The sequence below is a fragment of the Platalea leucorodia genome (genome assembly GCF_965183815.1).
Source record: "Platalea leucorodia genome assembly, chromosome: 4".
Lineage (NCBI taxonomy): Eukaryota > Metazoa > Chordata > Aves > Pelecaniformes > Threskiornithidae > Platalea > Platalea leucorodia.
In genome coordinates this window covers 121404668-121425963 of record NC_138826.1, presented here as the reverse complement: position 1 = coordinate 121425963, position 21296 = coordinate 121404668, and the positions used below count along the sequence as shown (strand labels likewise).

Below are 21296 nucleotides of genomic sequence, written 5' to 3'. Positions count from 1 at the left end.
CATTTATTCCTCCTGTCCCTGCAGCTGGAGCTCAGGACATGTATGCGTTATCATGATGACCAAGTTTTGAGAGTTGGCTGGAAGGTAACAGCCCTATCTACTGTCAGTAGCAGGGGAGAGACTCCCATGAAACAAGCCATCCTGCCTTGCTGGGAGAGGTGAGATCAGGCACTCTTTGGAGGAGCTGATCTCTTGGCATTGACAACAGCCAATTGGTAACATTTTAGCTGAGACTAAAATTGAACACCTAAACTGTAGATGTCTAAAGTTAGGTGAGATGGCTATGGACTGCCATCCTTTCTCCAACCAGCAGCAGGTAGCACCTTTCCCAATCTCGACGCTTTGTTGGGTCGCGTGTGTTTAATGTTGGGCTCCTCATTTTATAGCCTATGGGAGCAACCCAACAGGCACAGGCAAATCAGCAGGCTTGGCTGATCAAAAGGGAAGTTTGCTAACCTCTAAATACGTTTGACCCATATTTCTTGCAGTCCTTTGTCTACTTGATTCTCAAACCATGCCTGCATGGCAGGTAAGAATTCATTTTAGAAAGAAAGGAGAGAAGTGGCTGACCAAAAATGCAGAAACAAATCCGGACAGCCAGTCTTACGGAGGTGAAAAAGCATTCCTTTCTCAGCATGAGACTATATCGCTAAAAACTGTTTCAGCCTAATAATGTCAGATGTTCTATCAGATGGAGTGAAAATGTGTCATTTTGATCCTGACAATTGTCCCTTTAAATGTTTTTTTATGCTGGGCCCCTAGCCAAAAAAGAATAGCAATTTTCTTAAGCTTCAACACTGATCAGCGCTGACTAATAGCAGTGAATGCAGAGCACGTCATCATATCAATATGTTTTCTGTACTCTGAACATTCTTTGTGAAATCTGCATTTTTAAGATGTACAGTACACGGGAGCTGGATGTTTAATTTACTATAAAATCACCCTCAAGCTGAAAACCTGCAAATCATGTTAGTTAAATGGCATATTTATAGGTTTACTAGAGAAACTGAAGGAGGCCGGTGGGGAGTTTGTTGTCTGCTACTCTTTGGAAAATTAAAACAAAGCCTTCCTATTTGCATCTCATTTCTTTTGCATCTCCGTGTGAATCTCGTTGGTTTGGGTCTTTGTCCTTGCACCTAAGCAGGACCCAAGGGGCGTCCTTTGGGCTGGTGTGGCAGGCATTCGTCCAACTCAGCCAGCAGCTATTTTTAAGAGAGGGCTGGGATCTAGTCACCCTTAGGGTAGACCTGCACACTGTATTTCAAGCCTAAAATCAACCCAAATTTAAACTGGCCAGTACTAGCTGACACAAAGGCAGAAGTTAAAAGAGGTTCATAACACAGAGCAGAAGGCAATGCTTGGACCCATGCTTGGCACCAAGGCAACCCCCAGCCTGACCTCGGTTTGTGGTACGGAGAAGTCCATACCTGGCAGCCCAGCTAGGTTCCTTGCCTCATGCCCTTTCCTGCAGCCTGGCCATAGTGTGTGGCTGTTCTCGAGGGGACAGGCTGGCCAGCCACCTTCCTCAAAGAGATTACTCAAGGCAATACAGGAATTGTAAGCAGCCAAGTTACAGGCATTCTTCCACCGGCAAAAGTGACTACCTAGACTCTCCCTGTGGCTGTGAGCAAGGCAAGTCAGTTTTACCATCCTTAAAGTAATTACTAGCAGCATCAAGGCCAATCATATATTAAGCATCAGATGTAAAGTGTCATTGTAAGACATAAATATATGTATATACACACACACACATATATGTGTGTGTGTATATATATATATATATAAAAATCCCAACTTGCAGGTCTTATTTGCAATCCCTCATATTCAGCTCCTGATCTGTATATAACTGGCTCATGCCATGCATTCATCATTTGTTAACCCTTTCTGGAGGGTTAACCTGCATGTGGAACCTCAATATAAAGTGTGAATGAAAATATTGAGTCTTGAGGAATCTCTGCTGAGAAAAACTTCTCCTAGGTGTTAAATTCACGCCAATTTTCTTGCAAGCTTGTAGAGTGAGAAGCTAGGATTGTAGGGACTGGTCTCTGTTTTGGATTCTGAAAAATGCCTGGTCTTGGTGCTTGCTTGTATAAAAGCTACAAATACTTTTTAAACTCAGCGATTCTAAGGAAAAAATTACTTCAAACACCTCTCATGATCAATAAACACGAACCTCTTCTTTTTCTGCTTGAAATTACTAAATGCACTTAAAATGTTGAAGTATAACACAAACAAAATCCTATGAAAATATATGCAGTTTCTTCTTCCTCAGCTGCAATTTATTCCATTTGACAAACTCGTGCTAATACAGGAGAGAGAGTTGGGGAGCAAGGGAAGATTTTTATTTTTTTTTTTGTAAGCCCAGAAATGAAAATACTTTGTTTCAAAAATAATTTGCACAATAATAGAAATAAGTAAGTGCACTGAAGACTCTCTGGAGTAAAGCTTTCCTTCACTTTTTGCTTGCCCGCAAACTCTGACCGTCTGCTCATTAACAGTGAATTGGATTTACATGCCATTTCAAGAGAAGACGAAAGCACTGGTGTATATACTGTATAAAAAGCACTTAGATTTTTGGTTTAATGTAGATGGGAGGGTGTGTTAACATTTTTAAGTCTTTCCAGGGTGAATTAAGTTTTGATGACCTATTTCATTTTTGACAAGAGTCCACAGCTTTAGTCCTGTAAATTTGAGTTTGATTAACAGGACTGCATGTGTCCTGCTGCAGCAGTCTAGCTTTTGCTGATTTTGGTGACAATGCAGGCAGGAAATATTCTACCAATAATTCAGGTAAAGCACCTTTTTCGTGTTTTTTTGCAAACTCAGCATCATTACAAATCAAAGGGTTTGGCGCTGGGAAAGCATTATGCAGCCCCCTTGTTAAAGTGATGCCCTGGAATATGCCTTGTGTCCTCTTGGAGGGGAGAGAGCTGTGTCAGTCTGAAAAAAAAACAGGAAAATTCAATGCATTCTTTTTCCAGAGCAGTCGTTACACATCTGCCTTTCGAGTGCCACACATTAGGTTGGTTGAAATTGAAAGCTCAGATAGGAGCCTGTCTCTCAAAACATTTCTCAGGAATATTTTTCATTAGCTTGTATCATTACGTGCACAATCCCTTCTTCACCCTCACCCCTGTCATGATTTCTTTCATACATGAGGGAGGTAAGGGAATTTATCTGAATTAAAATCTATGCAAAGATATCTTTACAAGTCTCTCTAACAGCGTGCTTTTCTCTTAGAAGCCATGATGGGGAGGCATATGCAGAATGACTAAGGCAGCCAATTAATATGTTACATAAACAGCAAGCACCACTAGAAAAAGGAGAGAGAGAAAGAAAAATGAGAGATTTGGGGTGGGGGAAAAAGGGGGGAAGGGAGGTTGTAAGTATAAAGTGTTTGCCTTAGGACTTGTCTTCAGTTACAGAGCCAGACTCACATGACTGGAGCTTGGTTTGATGTGGTAATGAAGCATTGATCACAGGAAAAAGATGAAATGGCCTTTGCTCATTCATTATTTTTATCTTCTAGCTGTGGAAGACAGAAAATTGTTCATAGGAATGGTTTCGAAGAAGTGTAATGAGAATGATATCAGGGTGATGTTTTCTCCGTTCGGCCAGATAGAAGAATGCAGAATCCTTCGGGGACCGGATGGGCTGAGCCGAGGTGAGTGTGCAGTCTGTAAAGTCTCTTTCCTTAAGTGCTAATTGGGAGCTATATGTCACAGCCAGGGTAGGCATAGCCGCTGTCTGCAGCTAGAGGTTGCGCTGCAATATGTCCCACGTGATGAAGGTACCCACGTGAACTTTTCACAGTGACTGAAATTATCACCTTTTATTTCCAGTGTCAGAAAGGTCTCGGTGCCAACATATTAACTTGTGTTATCGCCCTGTTTGTCAGCTGCAAAGGTTCCTTTGCACCCTGAGAAAACACCCTCAGTTTTGTGCTCTCACAAAATCAAAGATCCTTCCCTGACCCCATTTCTGCTTTGTAGCATAAGGCCGAAAAAAAAAAGGACTGTAAATGACTGCTTGAAGGCATACAGGGTCATGGGAACTGGCCCACCTTGTAGCACTATATCTCCTCCATTCCTGTGTTTTCTCTAACTATATGCAAAACATAGGTCTGCTGTAACTCAGAAACAAAGAGGTTCGCTTGAACTTGAGAGCTTTGCCTGGACAAAACTTTGTAAAAAGAGCTTTTAAAGCTTGTGCCTCTATCACAACCCAAAAATCAGGGCAGAGGTGTTAAGCAGCACCACCGAGAGCGATCAAGCGGCTGACCTGAACTTTGGAAATGAAGTGCAGCACAGACTTCAATAGCCGGTGATCCCCTTTGAGTGCAAAAGTGCCTTTTGGGAAAAGGCCCTCTGAAAACATATTGAAAAGAAAATAAATGTATATTGATGACCCAGGCTGCATATTAACTCCGTGGTATATGGACCTGAAATTATTCTTGGAGCGTGAACGTTCTCAAAAAGTCAGTGCCAGGTGGTGCTGAGTGGAAAAGAAAATAGTGATAGTCCTGTCTGTCAGTGGGGAAGGATGCTGTGGCACTAGCCACGGCCATTTAACGGCACAGGGAGTAAAGTAATTTTAAGTGTGAGTGTGGAGCTGTGAAAACATCATTTCTGTTTCTATAGAAAAAAAAAAAAACACATAGAAAGCACAGTTTATGCATTTTATTACATTTTCAAAAGGCACAGAAAAAATAATAGTTCCCATTTTGCATATAGATATAGGTATAGGTATTTTTCTTTACTTTTGGATCTACTTGTTTCCAGTAGGCAGGAATCCACAGTATTTTGTGCAACAATTTGTGCATGGGGTTTTTTTGTTTTGTGTGCAGCCCAGCTTCTTTAAAATGCCTATAAATTGCAGCAGGGGAAGTTGCAGGTATTCCTGTATTTCATGGCGCTGCTTGAAAGCACTTACTATACTACTTCTGAATAACAAGGACTTGTTGAAAAGACACTCTGACAATAAATAGGGAGCCCCAAGAAAATTACACACTTACATTTATGCATGCTTAATCTGCGATCCCAAAACTTTTGGGGCTGGAATGCAGCAGTCTATTCAGGCAAGGAGAGCCTCAGGATCATGGCTTTTGCCTTGGAGAAGACCGGGGAAAGGTCTGAGGTCGGTTCCTGCAGCTCAGTAATGAATGTTAAGTGATGGAGTCGAGTGCTGTCATTATCTTTCTAGACCCAACATTGAGGCAAAACAAATATTTCTGATTTTCACTGATTTCATTTTGTAAGTAGCACAGAGAAGGGGTGATGAAAGACACAAGTGGGAAAGGAGCTAAGTAACTGCTGAAATAGCAAGATCTGGGCATCAGATGTTTTGAGCCCCAAGAAGGTTTAACTGACTCCTCAGCATCACCGAACAAAGAAATGGATCTTTCCTGGGATCCATAGAAATCCCACTGCATACTTGCTTTTATTCAACAGACATTGGGCATAGTACGAGCATAGAAAGACTAATTATGAAATCCAACAGGGTAAGTAAGGTTGGTGGGGTAGTTTTGTTCTGCCATAGATAGCAATCTCACAGTAATCAGAAGCTGAGATTTCTAAGCCACGCCACCACCATATCAGGCAGGGCAGTGCCGGCCAGCAGAGCCATAAAGTTAATGTGCTGCTCTCTCCTGCTGGAGGCTGAAGATCTCAGTCCAGGTAGGTCACACACCAGTAGTCGTAGCAGAGCTGTATCCTCTCTGCCACTCAGGTTTATTTTGGTCACAATCACGACTGATATTCTATCATGACCTCATGCATCATGCCTTGTTAAACTTGAATTGCTTTCTACGCACCCATGTTCACACTTGAAAATGAGTTCAGCTGTGCCAGCCAGGTTTTCAGGCAGATGTTTATCAGCTTCGCAAAACCACCACTCCATGAGAGAAAGCAAAGTGTTGGGAAAATGGTTGGTATTGCAGTTGAAATGAAAAGTGCTAAGGGAGATTTGCAGTGGAGGGAGCTTGACTGAAAAAGCACAGGGTGAAAAGCTGCTTCACTAAAGCAAGCGGGAGAATTTATACAGTTAAATCTTTGTAACGAGTTCCAATACTTAACGAGTTTTAATTCGTGTTACCATTTCCAAGATGTTAATTCCCTTTGCCACAAACAGTATTTGTTTTCCCAGCACCCGTCCGGCTGTGCTTCCCTCCCAGACACAGAGGGGTGAATGAAAAATAGTCACTGTCTTAGGAAAACACTGTCCTCGCCATGCCAGAGCCTTCGGGAACTCGCAGTGCTCACAGCAGTGAGATGGAAATACGGTCCAATAAACTCTGTTTGGCATCTCTTTTCAATTGCATAACAAGTGCACATCATGGTATCTCAGATGAAAAGAGCTTGAAAAGTATATTCATTGGTATTTATGCCAACTTTCAAGCTTTGTTAAAGGGTTCAGGCAAATAATCTTTATTACCAGCCGATAGTTGCGAGGAATAGCTCCAGGTTACACTGCTCAGTAGAACAGTTTTGGTTTGTGCTGCTTATTTTTTCTTAGTAAAGAGTAAAGAGCTTTCAGTTGACTTTTAGGCCAAGTCTACGTTACAACAGCAACCTTCCCACTGATACGGTAAGAGTCTGCTGTCCACCCATAGGCAGGATGTAGGGTTGTAGTGTGCCACACGGCTCCAGTAGCAAGGAGAGATCCCGTCCTGTGGCATCAAGGGAAAATGTAGCACTTTGTGATGAGTGTGATATAAGTGCTAAGATAAAGAGAGAGAGGGAGAGAGATTGAGCTGGTTGTTTCTATCGTAGTTTCTAGCCAAGAGTTGACAGAACTTTAATAAAGTCGCACCCATAGCTGTCACTACTGATAATGGACCATCAGCATTTCTACTCCAAATTCCTCCTGTCAGCTGTTTGAAACTCATCTGTAAAACGAGACCAAAATAATGATACAAAGCTCCAGTGGTAGAGCAGTATATTTTAAAGAAACTGAGATTTTTTATCTTGAGACATTTCTTTCCCCACTGTTGTTCGCTCCTGCATCTGAGAAATAATTGTTGTTTATACCTGTAACTTGTTACGTTCCAGCCAGCTACAAGAAACAGGCAGCAACCAAAAGGCACTGCCTTCCGAAGGCTCTGATATAGTCCCTGTGAAATTAGTTCGCTGGCAGAGAGTAATTCCTAGCTGTGAAGAGTATTAAAATACAAAAATACCTTGTTGGCTGTAGAGATAAAGAAACCAGGGACTCAACAGACATGGAGGCTGGCCTTCACTTTAGCAGAGTTCATGGCACTATCTAAAGAAGCTTGCCACTGCCTGTACTATATTCATTATTCAAAGAGAAGGATTCAGCCTGCAGGGTTGTTTAATCCAGCACTTTTTCTGAAGAGCTAAGTATGCTTTACAAAAATTCATGATTGTGATATCATGTGCTAAGCTTCATTATCATGAAAAAGCAGAAGTGAACTGCCTCAGATGATTGAGATTTTAAATCACTTATTGTAAACGGCTTAAGGAAACTTTCAGACCTCCTGACTCCCAGCACTGTGTAATGTCTACATGACCACAGATGCCAACACAGACAGCCATGCAATGATAGCTGGAGTGTGCAAAAATAGCCAGAAATACCCAAGTTTGATTTATAGCTCTGCCACTGATGTGCTGTATTGACCGTAGGTGAGTTGGTCTCTCATCATCTCTCCATTACCCCGTTCCTTAAATTAAGGATAGCGATGCTCCTCTACCTTTGTAAAATGCTTTTTTTAGATCAGTGGATCAATATCTCTGTATCACTCTAGGAATTATTACCATCCGTAATGATGATTAAAAAAATCCTCTTATCCTTATCACAGGAGCACCACACAGCAAATTATTCTTCTGTATTGCTAAGTGCAGATTTATATAACAGATACCAGCAAGAAGTCAACTGGGTTAATAGCATGCACTGAAAAAACCTGCTAATAACATGTACAGACAGTTGGATATACCATGAAAATTGTGGAAAAGCTCCAAATGCATATTCCTACATCTTCTAGGCTCCTAATTGTATGATTTTTAACAAAACATCGCCAGGCACATGGGACAAGTGAACATTCCTGCAGACATTGATTACAAGGATTTTTTTGTTTGTTTCTTTGCTTTAAGGGCAGGTTAGAAATGGTGTGGAGAGTTATACCATGGTCAGGCAATTTAATTTCATGAAAATTCATTCATAACTTTCCGATTCAGGGGTTTTCTTGATGATTTAGTAAAAGAAAATCAGTATTTGCATCATAATTAATTGCAATGAAAGGTAGGTGAGGAAGTTTTATGCCTATTTTTTTAATGGATATTCACTGCTCCTTCCTAAGCTAAAGTAACGTGAAGTGCCAGCCATGGGAACAGCCTGGATTAGGGGCCACCTTCTGACTCGTGTATCAGTGATGGGAAATAAGCATGGTGGAAGTGCTGGATTTTTATTTGGTCTTCAGAAGCACCTCCATGCCTTATTTCTTTTGCTGTAATATGGTAACATTTTAATTTTTTCCAATCATTATGGCATATTTAATTTTCTTTTTTTCCTCTGGTGAAACTCTTTCAAAGCTGGGAAGGAATGAACATGCCCAAGTGACCAGTGTCTTTGCTGGCCTTTAGCCAGTAACTCTACATCTCAGATCTCCATTACTGCATCTTCGAATCAATCCCTCCACAGAGGGAAGTCTAAAATTAAATAATTTACAAGAACTTTTATTCCAACAAGAGGGTCATCAAGGCACTATTAGCGAATGTGGTCTTTGGTACCCATCTGATTCTGGTTTTGTGTAAATTCCAGTTACTGAAGTCTGTACTTTGCAGGGTGGCTAATCGACTGTCCAATTAGAAATGCTTTGAGGGAACCATGAACTTCAGGAAATTTAAAATCTAGAATCTGTCATCTGGTGGATAGTGAAGAGAAGTCAGTAAAGCCAAAGAGATGAGGCATGTTTACAGGATGTGCCTGTTGTTACCTTTATGTGCCTGATATGCATAAACTAAAGAGCTTCACTGTGACTTTTTCAAAACGCTTTACTTTGGGCTGAGTTGTTGTACTTGGTCTCAGACCTGTCGTCGTGTGTCTTCAGCAATACCTAATGACCAAATGTCTGTACAATAAACAATTTGATGTCTTAAGTTGCAGCTGAAATATATTTTAACCACTAAGATTTTTGTGTGATGTCTTCATTAGAAGGCTGTTTCCCAGGCTGGTCCTTCCTTCAGCTGTGCTATATTAGTTTCCTTTTCTACAGAAAAGGGAAAGTCTACTTTGCAATCTCAGCTAGAAATATTTTAACACAACTAGAGCTTATTTTTATCATGCTTCAATTTCCATGGCTTTTTATTCGAGCCTTATCTTTTCTTTAAATAGAGGCTTTCATCTCAGAGGATCCCAAATACTTCTTGCAGGAGTATTTTGGCAGCTTTTCACTATTGTTTCTTCACAGAAAGTGAAGAAAAACCTTGTTTACGGTGAACTAGGAAGCTGTAGGGCAACCATTATACCACCAGCCGCGCAGCCACCACACGTAGTACTGCGATTGCTCGGATGACTTTGAAAATCTCTCGAGCCTGCTTCTGTGTCAGAGGGGTCACTATATATATTTTTTTTAAGAATTTATTGCATCTGCCTTTCCTTCATCTCCAGAACTTTAAAGCCATGGTTTTTAAACTTCCATTTTTAACTCTAGGCCTGATTCAAAAATGTCTAGGGGTTTTGCATCTCCCTTTGGCTTCGCTGAGGGTTTGGAGGCTTTAAAACCTCTGGCAGACCACAGTAGTTTTATGTGGGAGGTTTCTTGTGTAGGTATGAAATCAGACCCCTTACCTTGAGGCCTCCATACTTTAAAATGTTTTACTTCACTTGCAGCTCACAAGTATTGATGTTATGTTAGACTGTGCGTGCACTGCTGACTGAACGTTTCAAAACAGTCTATGAAAGCCTGAGATGAGAAGAATCAAGTGAAGCGGGAGCTAAAATGGGGCAGTGCTGAGCTTTTTTAAATATTTCAAATAATTCAGTCACTCAAGCAGTGAGCCCTAGGTTTGGGACGGCACAGGTCGAGGAGGAGGCTTTTCTAATTTTGCAGCCTCTTCAAAATTCTTTTTCAGTTTGGAGTGGGAGGGGGCGTAAGGACCAACCCTGTGAGTTAGATGTTCTCTCAGCCGAGATGGCAAATGCGATAATGTGCTCCAAAATCTCTTCTGTGACAGGGCCGGGTACCTCCCTCTGATTCTGCCTGCAGGAGGAAATTACTTCGAGCAGCCTTTCCCCAGTCAATCATTTATCTGGTGTAGGGGGTGAGAAGGCAGCCTTGGAGAAGCAACTAAAACTCTTAGACCTCCTTTCTCCCTCCCCTTTTGTTTCTGTAGGTGATCCCTGACATTCTGAAACCAGAGGTGATAAATAATTGCAGGTTGGCTGTATTTATAAAAGGATTTTTTTTTGTAGCTGGTGGTACAAAATGAAGTAATTTCAAGGCATTAGCTATGGAAATATGCCCCTCTCCACGTTTTCTCTCCCAGAGAGCTCCGTAGCTCCATGAAGAAGGGAGTAATTGAAGTATGGGAACTCAGTATGGTAGAACAGAAATAGTTTGCTTGTAGCTATTGGTCTGGAAGACCTCGGCCCACAGCACTACAATCATTGCAGTGTTTCATAGGATGAGGTAAGAGGCCACGGAAATCTTTCTTGTTTCCTTGCACCATGAGGCATGAAATCTGATTAGTCTTGTCCTCTTATAATTCTGAGTTAGAGTCCTAAAGCTGGCAGCACGTTCCCAAAAGACCACCTGTATCCATGAGATATAGTGAGTGAGAGTATGCTGAAAAGGGTTTTCCCAACCCCTCAGAAACCGCTGCAGCGAGAGTACAGGATGGTGCAGACAGAGCTCATCTGGCTTAAATAAGTGAATCTGGCTTAAATAAGTGAAATTTAACTTCTGATTAAATTCTAGGTGCTCAATGAAATCATCCTCTGAAGTGCGTAGGTACCCCATATAGGAAAATAAAGGTATTGCCATTGTGGCTGAGAATATAAGCATCTCAGAACTTTTCTGAATACCTAAATTATATATTCAAGTTCAGTGATTGAGTTAAGTGGACTGAATCCTATGATATAGGCTTAGCTCCCCTCCCGTGTGGCAGTCTGGTCATGAAGGAAAGGATCCCATGGTTCACAGACAATAAAATATATAGGATCTCATGTTTCACACATAATAAAACATATATGCACACATAATAAATATACAAATTTTGTGTGTGAGTGTCCAGGTTTGGTATGTGAAAAAAATAACCCTTGAATGTGAATACATGTAGCAATGTGTGGAAAGATGGTTAAATTAGCTAGCATTTAATTGGGGTGCTTGATGGTAACAACTGAAGGTCTAGGTTATCAAATAATTTAGAAATAAGGTTGTCTACTTAAGGTTGATTTTTTACCTTGGTTGTTGAGGCAAATTGGGTATTTACTGTGCAAATGGCCACTGTCCATCGGTGGGAAACGGCCTGCCGATTGGAGATAACAAGGGTACCTGACCTTGTAGCCTCTGGCTGGCAAACCGTAATTAAAACGCAGTCCCGTCTTCTCTGTGGAATGCTGTTTCCAAACTCTGATATTCAAGCCGCATAACCTCATTCATCAGGCATTCCCCTTGCCTAGAGAACACGTTTCTTTTAAATTGGTAGCTCGCTATATGGCACTTTACGGAGATCTGCTACGAAGGTCTCTTCACTCCACGACAAAGGCAATGGGATCCACGCAAATGGATTTGGGCTGAGGAACGAAGAGGGAGATTTTGTGGCAGTGTTGGGCGCTGAAAGTCCCCAACAGCTGAGCTTTGTGGTTAAAAAGAGAAAAGGGAGAGAAGAGAGAGTCTGCTTTATCTTGAGAGGAGCACAGCTTTATTTCTCTGCTGATTCACATTTCTTTTGAGACCTGCTAATTGCAACATCTCTCAGTAAGTTACTTACAGCGGTACTGCTGGGTAGAAATTGTGATAAATGCATAAACTGTGTCTTATTGATTTTTGTTGACATTTTACATGCTGCTTATGCATTCTAAACCTCCATTCAGTAATTGTCACTATGGTACACACTCCTGGATAATGAGAGCGAAAGAAGTGAATGAAGCAGTTTCTTGACCATTATAAACAATATTATTCGAGGCTCTGTATGGGGTTTCTTGCCTGCCCTTCAGTATATCTCTATTTGTGCTCATCCCCCATTGAATTTGCAAGACAAGAAATGAAAACCCTTGGTGTTATTTCCTCTGTTAATGATAATAACAGAAATGTTTTTAAGAGAGATTACTTTGAGACTGATGGTGAATTGGGCCTCTTTAATTTTAGTGCACAGCAGCAATATGGAATCTAGCGGAGGTACTGTAGTTTATTTACCCTTCTACTGCACATTTTGTCTAGATTGCAATACAGAAAGCTGTTTTGTTACATCATTTTCTTTGACAGTAATTTGTTGCTGAATAAGAATAGTATAGCTACACGTAGTGTGGCTGAACAGCAGTAAGACATCATCATCTGTTACGTTACCTGAGAAATATGTAGTCACGACACTGCCGTGAAGTTGGCATGAAAGAATTCTGACTTCTGATTTTATGATGCCCCCTTATCAGTCAGAGGTACATAAGCCAGCTTAGGTTCTCTTGTACCAAGGGCCTTTACATCAAAGAGGAAAAAAAATACCGCATGATGCAAAAATGCATTGACTTTATTTTCATGACTAGATGTAGTGCTTTTGGGTAATGATCAGGCATTGCTTTCTCTTACTGTTGTTTGATTAAAATGTGAATACAGTCTTGACTTGATAATCTTACCAGGTACACACGGAGCAAAAAAGAAAAGGTATTTTATGCCTCAAATTGATTTGCGTAAACCAAACAATCTGTTGCTTGTTGGATTGCAAAATGGTTTATTTTGCCCATTGGCCACAGGGGCAACAATATTGTATTTTTGATGCCAGAATGTAGCTTTCATGCATTAGCTCTAAAATGACAATATGCTTTAGCCTCTCAGTGCTTAGATTTGCTTCATTTGGAAATCTTTTAAGTAGTAATAATAATAATGTTTTGAGGAAATTGAGTGGAACACTAAATTATTCTCTGAAACCTAAGTTCAAACTGTGCAAGGCTAAGGGAGCTGAAAATCAATGCACTTTTAAAGTCATTAGAGATCACAAGTGAAATAAGTCTGTGTTGCTTTAGCTAAGCTTTTAGTGTGCCATGGTATTATTACAAAATCAGCCTGAATCTGCATTAATTTCACAGTCTTTTTCTTTAAGATGCCCAAGGGTGCATGAAGAATAAAATGTAAATCTCAGAAGGCAATGTTTTTATTAGTCAAAAGGGCAGTGAGTCACGCACTAAAAAAGTTGACCTGTACCATGCCCAGTGTAGGTATGACTGACAATAGTAAAAGGCTGGAAAAATAGCCCAGGCATTAGCCTATTGGCTTTACATTACGATTTAAAAGGCTGAGGAGGGAGAAAAGTGATTTTTCAGTTATTCATGCACATAGCTTCAGAATTGTTCAAGTCGGTGGTAACTTTCATAGATCAAATTATACTTGTACCTAGGACTCGGAGAAACAAAAATCATAAAGATTTTTATTTGAAATATGTTTTTTTTTAAATGTTGAGATTCCACCTACATTACTGAATTTTGTCTGAGTCTTTTCACAGTTAGTCACAGGCTACACAGTGGAATTTTTCTCATCCTTATTTGTATGGTTGTTCTTGGTGCATCACGGAAATATGTGACATTATGGACTCCTTTATTAAAATCCCAGTTCAGCTGCCAGTGATGCCAGTCACTTATTCACTATCCACAATTTACCTGCACAAAAGCCATAGCAAGCAGTTGTTAACGCATGGCCTGAATAGACTAAACTATGCAATCCAAACTCTACATAAAAGCCTTACTTATTTCAAACCCTGTGGCTAAAAAAAAAAAAAAAGAAAAAGAAACACAACCCAAAAAGCAAATTAAAGGAAAAAACCCTTTCTCCTCACCCATCCCCACCTAATTTTTTTTCTTTCATCTATGGTCAGATTAGCAAGTCAGCACTGTCGATAAATAAACTAGAGAAGTTGTTTATTTTTATGTACTACTGAGAACAGTGTCGTCTTGTGGCCGTTCTCGTAGACTGTGTTGGTTTAACAAGCGTCCAACCCTTTTGTCTTGTTGTTTTTTGTCTTTCCTGCTCCCTGTCCCCTTGTTCCCACAGGCTGTGCGTTTGTCACATTTTCTACAAGGGCAATGGCACAGAATGCAATCAAAGCCATGCACCAGTCTCAGACCATGGAGGTACAGTACTGTATCATTTGCCCTTTCTTTGTTTTCTTTGTGCAAATGATTGCGAATGGTAAAGCCATGCTCTCCTGGACGAGATCAGACACATGACAATCACAGATTTAAACTTTTTACCAGCTCACTCTACCTCTCTTTGTGAAGCTTATTTTTCTTAATGACCTGAAAGCACACAATAAGGTTGCTGTGTGGTATCCAAACACGGCTCTTGATCCTGTTTTCAGTGGCATTCAGGAGAAAATAAAAATGCTGTGAATACCGCTCCTCAGTCATACTCAGAGTATATCTGATGAGTAAATTACCTTTAATTTTAACACACACACCCCCAAAGAAAAATCTTAGTTTCTTTTAAATAGATTTTTAAGTGTTGTAGTTTGCGCTGCTCTGAGAAAAAGCTCAAGAGGTTTAACCTGGCCACACTGAGTTACTAGTGCATGTGTTTTTCTGTAAATAGAATCTCTTTTTAAGTTAATGTAATTTCTCTTTCTTCATGTAGCCAATAAAAATGCTAATGATGACAGAGCATATCGAAGTGTGGCACTTCCTGCAGAGCACTGTCGTGGCTGGCCCTTCACAAGCAACGCTCTTTATTTCTTTCCAAACTGCCTCTACGGCCTCGTATTTTATGATGATGAGCAACACAAAACTTTAAACCTGTTCACTTAATGTGAACATAGCTGTAGGCTAACGATCCGTTCAGTGGAGTGGTTATCGAATGCCACAGCTTGTCTGGCAATCTCAAAACTTTTTTCAGTCTGTGATTTTTGTCATGGTCTTTCAGAATTTTGCACAAAAAACCGCACAAGTATGAAGTCTTTACTTACTCTGGATCTTCTAGCTTATCATTGGAGAGTGCATGTTATACTGTATTATGTATACTGTATCTTCGTGTAGTGATGATTTTTCTCAGAGGTGGCATTGATGTTATGTGCACTTGTTTCTTTTTTTTATTTATTTTTCCACCAGGACCTTTCGATTTTTTTTTTTTCCTCAGTGATTTTTCTTTGCAATGCTCTAGTCTCCCAAAGCATGCTGGGTGCTGAACAATCATTATTGCGTCATGTCGTTGAGCTGCTTTGTGTAACGAGCCAAGGGGGGAGACCAGGGGTGGGAGGGTGGAGAGAGGAGAAGAAGGAGGAGAAGCTAAAAATCAAGCCAGTGCATGAAAATGTCACTAACTGTTTCCTGTATACTACAAGTAATAATATCAGCATTGCAAAGCTATTGTCTTTCCAAACATCACGTTTGAATTTGGTTGAGCTTCTTTTATAATCGGTGTGTTTTCTTTTCAGTGCAATGCATTTTTAGACCTTGAGTATACAGTCTTAGATGAGAATCTGCCAATGAGATGAGAATAATTGAAATTATCTTTACTAGAAAGCTGCTGTTATACGATCTATGCAGTCTGACAGTATATTGTGAAAAGAACTGCCACTTTGAGTCTCTGAAATAACACTCGTAATTTGTCTGCCATGCACTGCTCCATTAATTCAGATCTATATGTTTTTATGGGTTTGATTCCAAGTAAAAAGGAAATGTTTACTGGTAATACTGTGTTTTACCTATATTTTTCCATGTGTTTTAATGTATTTTTCTGTCTAGCAAAATGAATTTTACACAGCTCTACTTCAGAAGATGGTAAAATTAAAGAGATAATACCTCCCAGACAAATTCTCCCATTCTTCTGTTGTATGCAGTACTCCAAAAGAGGCTGCATTTTGATGTGATACTCCTGTTGACATTACTTCTATAGAATAGTTACTCTTGGATCAAAATTCTTCTCAACACCTTTAGAGACGTCATCAATGAGATCCCCAAACTGGCAAGGCGATTCCAAATATTTTGCACTTTGAACGTCTGGGTCTTTGTGCCAGTTGAGCTTAGACTGAGAGTCCCTTCTTGGAGAGAAGCATTACACCCTCCAGCTCAGTGGGTGAGGGACTCAGCGGAGTCTGTACCTACTGTCTTGACAACACAAAGAAAAATATGAAGGCAGCAACAGCTGATGGGAAGAAAATGGCACTAAGTGGGGTGGAGATACCAAGCCATTGAATGAGGAAGGGAGCTGCACCCTGTGCATGTGCTGGGACCTTCCTCTCAAGATAGAAATGGAAGAGCATAAAACAAATCATTCTTTAAGCGCAAAAATTTTGCTCGCTTTTGCCCATACTCGTCTAGTAAAAAGTTAACTTGGGTTAGGTGATGTGAAATCTCAACTCTCAGCCTGAAAGAGTGGTCCTTGGACACTTTCGTTTCATGGTTTTTTGCAAACAGAAGTGGGCTGGGGGGACAATATGTAGTACACAATTACATTTCAACCCAGTTACTGCAGAATTCTTTTTCTGATTTCATTATTTTCAGTTCTTTGGCACACATCATTGACCATGATGAATTTTGAAAGTGGGCTAAGAAAGAGCAATGGGGATGTTAATGTTCGGATGAACACATCTCATAGAATAATGAATTCTCTTACTACTCTTTCCACCTGACTTTCTGACCTGGTTAAATCAACTGAATTTAAAAACATAATTGCTGCTCTAGAGTTTTTGCTCTTCTATCTCATTTCTGGGGAGTTTTTTTGTTTGTTTAAGGCATTCAGATGCAGCACCAGTAGAAGACACTAATTTGTTATCATGGAGTGAATTTGATGCAACAATAACAACCCTTTTCTCATATAGAGCCACTTGCTACATATAATTTCAGTCTTCAGAATGTTTGCTCTCTTGAAAATGATGAAGTGATGAAATATAGAGCAGACAGTGACAAAATGAATTATAGATTCATAAATTGCAGAGATACTGTTTTTATACAATTTACTGACATTTAAGCACTCATAAATATGATGTCGGCTGTAGTGTTGAGTGCTGAGCTGCTGAACTGAGAACTGAAATGGCCATATGATATTTCTTCCTTTGAAATTAATTTCTATTTCTTTGGAAGTTGACTTGATTCTCCTGTACATCTAGGTAGAAGGCAGTAAGTTCTAGTTGTTCTTAGCCCATTGCTACCAAAACTCATATTAAATAGAAACAGCTTGCTTTTTTTATTAGCGAAACCAGAAAAAAGTCTCTCACACCCTCCACCCCCCAGCTCCTTTTTCTTTCTTTCTTTTTAAAGGGTCTTGCTTTTAATATTAGTATAAAAATCACTAGAGAGAGGTAATTGTGTAACAAGCTGACTCCTTCATAATCTTTATTTGATTGCTGGAGTGGTACGTATGTCCTTTCTTCCGCACTGAAACACTGAAAGACATTTTTGCAATGAAACACGCAGGAAAGGAGTTGGAGGTGGAATAATAAATCCCAAGTGATGATTTTCTAAGATAATTCTAAAGGAACAGTATTGATGGGAGATCTTCATACAAGAGATATTATTATTGTGGTTTATTTCATCATTTCATCTGTTGATTGTGAATATTCTTATCATTTTCCCTGGTGTAAGGTTCTCCAGAGAAAAGGTACACGGCTGCTTTTTGTAAATAATAGAGGGCAGGAACTTTTCTGGAGATGTTCACAGTGTTGTGAGAGCAGCCGTGGGAAGAGTGAGGTTAAGTATAACCCCGCTCCTCATCCCACACTGTACACTTTGGCTGAAGTGCTGCTGTGTTTTTTGGACTTGAGTCACCTTTCACTCCTACCATTGTGTTCAGATGGAAGTTAGACAAGAAATTAGTATAACAAAGCATGGCAGGTGGAGGGAAGTTATTCATTCGATCCTATGAAGTTGGAAAACAGTATGCAATGGATTGACAGTTTCTATGACTCACAAAATGCTTGAATTAATTTGAAGAACTGAATCATTGCACTATATAGTTTGCTCCCTTGATTTTAAAAAATGAAGACTTGAAAGGTTAAAATATGAAAACATGTTTTTATATGTTAGTGGGGGAAAAAAATAGAGCGAGAGCAACAGAGACAACTTTCATATTCACATGTCTCATTCTCTCAGTGACTTTGCCCTGGAATACCCAGGGATCTGAAGTCCGAGGGAAATATCCAGCTTACCTCAAAAGTCCATCTGGTCCATGACCTTCTACTTCTTCCCAAGGGTCCCTCAGACATGGATGAGGAGTAGGCTACAGACCAGATCTCTGGCTCTTTCTTACAGCCTCCCTGTTTCCTAAGGTGTCTTACAACCCTCCCATATCACATAACAAGATGCTCATAGAAGCAATAGAAGAAGTAGTGGCAATCAGGAATGGGCTGCTATCACCAGAACTACTCACTTTTGGTCTGCATCCTGCCCTTTGTTCACATCTCAAGGGTGCTTGACACAAAGCGTGCCTGGGAGCAGACCGCAGGTGGGTGAATTGTCCTGGCAGCGTTGCCCTTTGTGCTCGCTTGGGCCTGGGGTTCCTTGGTACGAAAAGGAGCAGTGAGCGGCTGCTGGTGGGGTTGCTCACGGTCTGTTTACATAGGGTGCACAAGCCAGCTGCACAGAGTGTGACCACACAGCCAGACCGCGGTGGCAGGGCGGTGTAGGCTGTGTGGTCTCTGGCAGCAGGGAGGTTGGACACCTTTCCCTTTGGCGATGCCTTGAAAACAGACTGCAGACAAAGCATCATGTCCATCTCATCAGCTGTGAAGCTTAATTAAAGAGGACTGGTACACTTTGCTGTCTCTGGCAGCAGTTTTGATAGCTGGAAGGAAAAGAGAGCCTGAGGAAAGGTGCTTTATAAAAAGAACTGGGGAATCAATAATTTCTCCATAGCCTCTTTTCCTAAGAAGCTGAAAATCTTAGTCCTTGCGGTCCTACATATGCCAATCACAAAGAGAGGGTGAGCGACCAGGTCATGCCATTGCCGGTGGCCCTATGGGACATGGCTGAGCTCACGACGCAAGGGTGACTTGGTGGGATTTAACGCTTCTGTCTTTCCCGATCTGTCTAACCACAGGGCTGCTCTTCGCCAATCGTGGTGAAGTTTGCCGATACCCAAAAGGACAAGGAGCAGCGGCGTTTGCAGCAGCAGTTGGCACAGCAGATGCAACAGCTCAATACTGCCACTTGGGGAAACCTCACAGGTCTTGGAGGACTCACACCACAATACCTAGCTGTAAGTTCATTTCAGAGGCGGTGACTATACTATACTGTATTTCTTTTAGAACCACGGTAAATCAGCTCTAGTAAACTCCCTGCAATAAATTGCTAAGTCCTCCAGGATACGTAGCATGTCATCTTCCATATAAAAAACTCTGTATGTTTATCACATGGTCTAAAAATAAATAACAAGGAATAGACTTTGAGTAAACATTTCAAGATGTGTCAGTGCTGTCCAAGCATTTAAAGTTTACTCATGCTGCAAAATAAAATTTGATTCCATTAGTTTTATTGTTCATTTGAATGTTAGGGTCTGGATTTTATAGCTGGAATAAAATTTAAGTTCTTCCTTAGGGGAAGGACAGATAGGCAGCTGAACACGGTAGGGGCCATATCTATATGGTGCAGCCTCTAAACTAGAATATTGTGGTTCAATCCTCTAATTTTCCACATTTTCATTTGGAAATGGCTTTCGCTTTAATGTGTGGTCCTGTCAATGCTAAACATGCGTGGTTCATAGTACCTTGTACAGAAAGTGAAGATGGCAGGGGAAAGCAATTTGTTTCTCATACATTTAAAAAGGTATTTTCCTTGGTCCATTTGTAAGATGAGAAAGAGGCATTAGCTGCTGCCCCTGTTGGAGAAATCTGAAATCCACAGCCGCGTGTCGTAGGTCCTGGATGGCCAAGAGAGACTCCCCTGCAGCACAGCTGAGAGGGACCCTCTGCCTTTTGTGGCTCTGGAGTTGAGAGGTCTGGTTGAGCAGCTTTTGGATAACGTGGGGAGTTCCTGATGGTTCCAAGTTAGACAAATAGATTCGTCCATATATATGTACTCTGTATGCATAAATACATAATTTGTATGCATACAATGCTTTGGTATAGTGATATAATTACAAACAGCAATTTACCTCATAAATAAAAATATGTATTAGTACTGAGGTAGGCTAATTAATACTGAGGTAGGCTAAATTGTTATATACAAATACCAGTCTAATGAGTATCTGTGTGCTTGATTCATAAAGATAATAAAGAAAAAACTGAATTCAAGGGGGTGGGGGAGAATGGACCGTGATTGACAGAGATGAGTTATGGTAACTACCAGACTACAGAGGGTTGTAATTAGTCACGCTATGTTGGTTTAAATAGATTTAACACCTGGTTGTTAAAAAGAATAAATTGATTAATTGTTTTAAAGCAGCAATGTTATTGAGTTTCCCTTGTGTCTGTGTGTTTCTTAATAGAGATTAGACATTAATATGGATTTACAGCATTGACTCTAGGGATGTTCATTCCAACAACAGACAGAAGCAAGAGACTATATAAATGTAAAGGAAAGCATAAATACTCCAAATGTGAAATGATAGCTCATTTTAGTTTTATCTTCATTTGTTACATTAATGTCAGATAGATTGCCGTGTTGTGTTGTTAATTTGCAGCTTCTGCAGCAAGCAACTTCCTCCAGTAACTTGGGTGCCTTCAGCGGCATTCAGCAAATGGCCGGTAAGTTAAAAACCATTTCATTTTGCTCCAGCTATGTTTTGTATTCTTAAGCTATTGAATTCTGTACCTCTAATAATCACATTGTCGGGGGTGGGGGGCGTGTTGTGTATTAAATGTGGCAGATGTATTGGCAGGGGACAGCTCGCGGTTCAACGTCAATAGAAACACTTTCTCCCCTCTTTCAGAAACTGAAATTAAACCCAGTGCTCCCGGGTTGTGCAAACAGTTTGTCTTGCATTAGTCACCTGCCATTTGTCCAAAGTAACCAATTGTAAATTGCAGGAGAGCTCTTAGTCCCCGCAGCTGTATCCTACCCTATGAAAAGTGTCAGTAAAGCAACAGCAGGATTACATTCTAATTTCCAGTGAGATTTCTGTGTCCCGAAAAATCAAATTAATGGCAGCCCTCAAACATTTTAATAATAGGTGCTGAGTAAAAATGTTCTGACCTTTTTAATGA

At 40.5% G+C, this 21296-nt stretch overlaps 1 protein-coding gene across 4 annotated transcripts in view; it reads left to right on the top strand.

Moving 5' to 3' along the window:
- CELF2 (CUGBP Elav-like family member 2) overlaps positions 1–21296 on the top strand; it is a 202712-nt gene that overhangs the window by 130676 nt on the left and 50740 nt on the right. For all 4 annotated transcript variants that reach the window (XM_082308655.1, XM_082308656.1, XM_082308657.1 and 1 more), the window contains exons 5-8: positions 3530–3664; positions 14216–14295; positions 19193–19351; positions 20774–20837. In XM_082308655.1, the coding sequence (XP_082164781.1) occupies positions 3530–3664; positions 14216–14295; positions 19193–19351; positions 20774–20837 (438 nt within the window). The remainder of the gene's footprint in view (positions 1–3529; positions 3665–14215; positions 14296–19192; positions 19352–20773; positions 20838–21296) is intronic.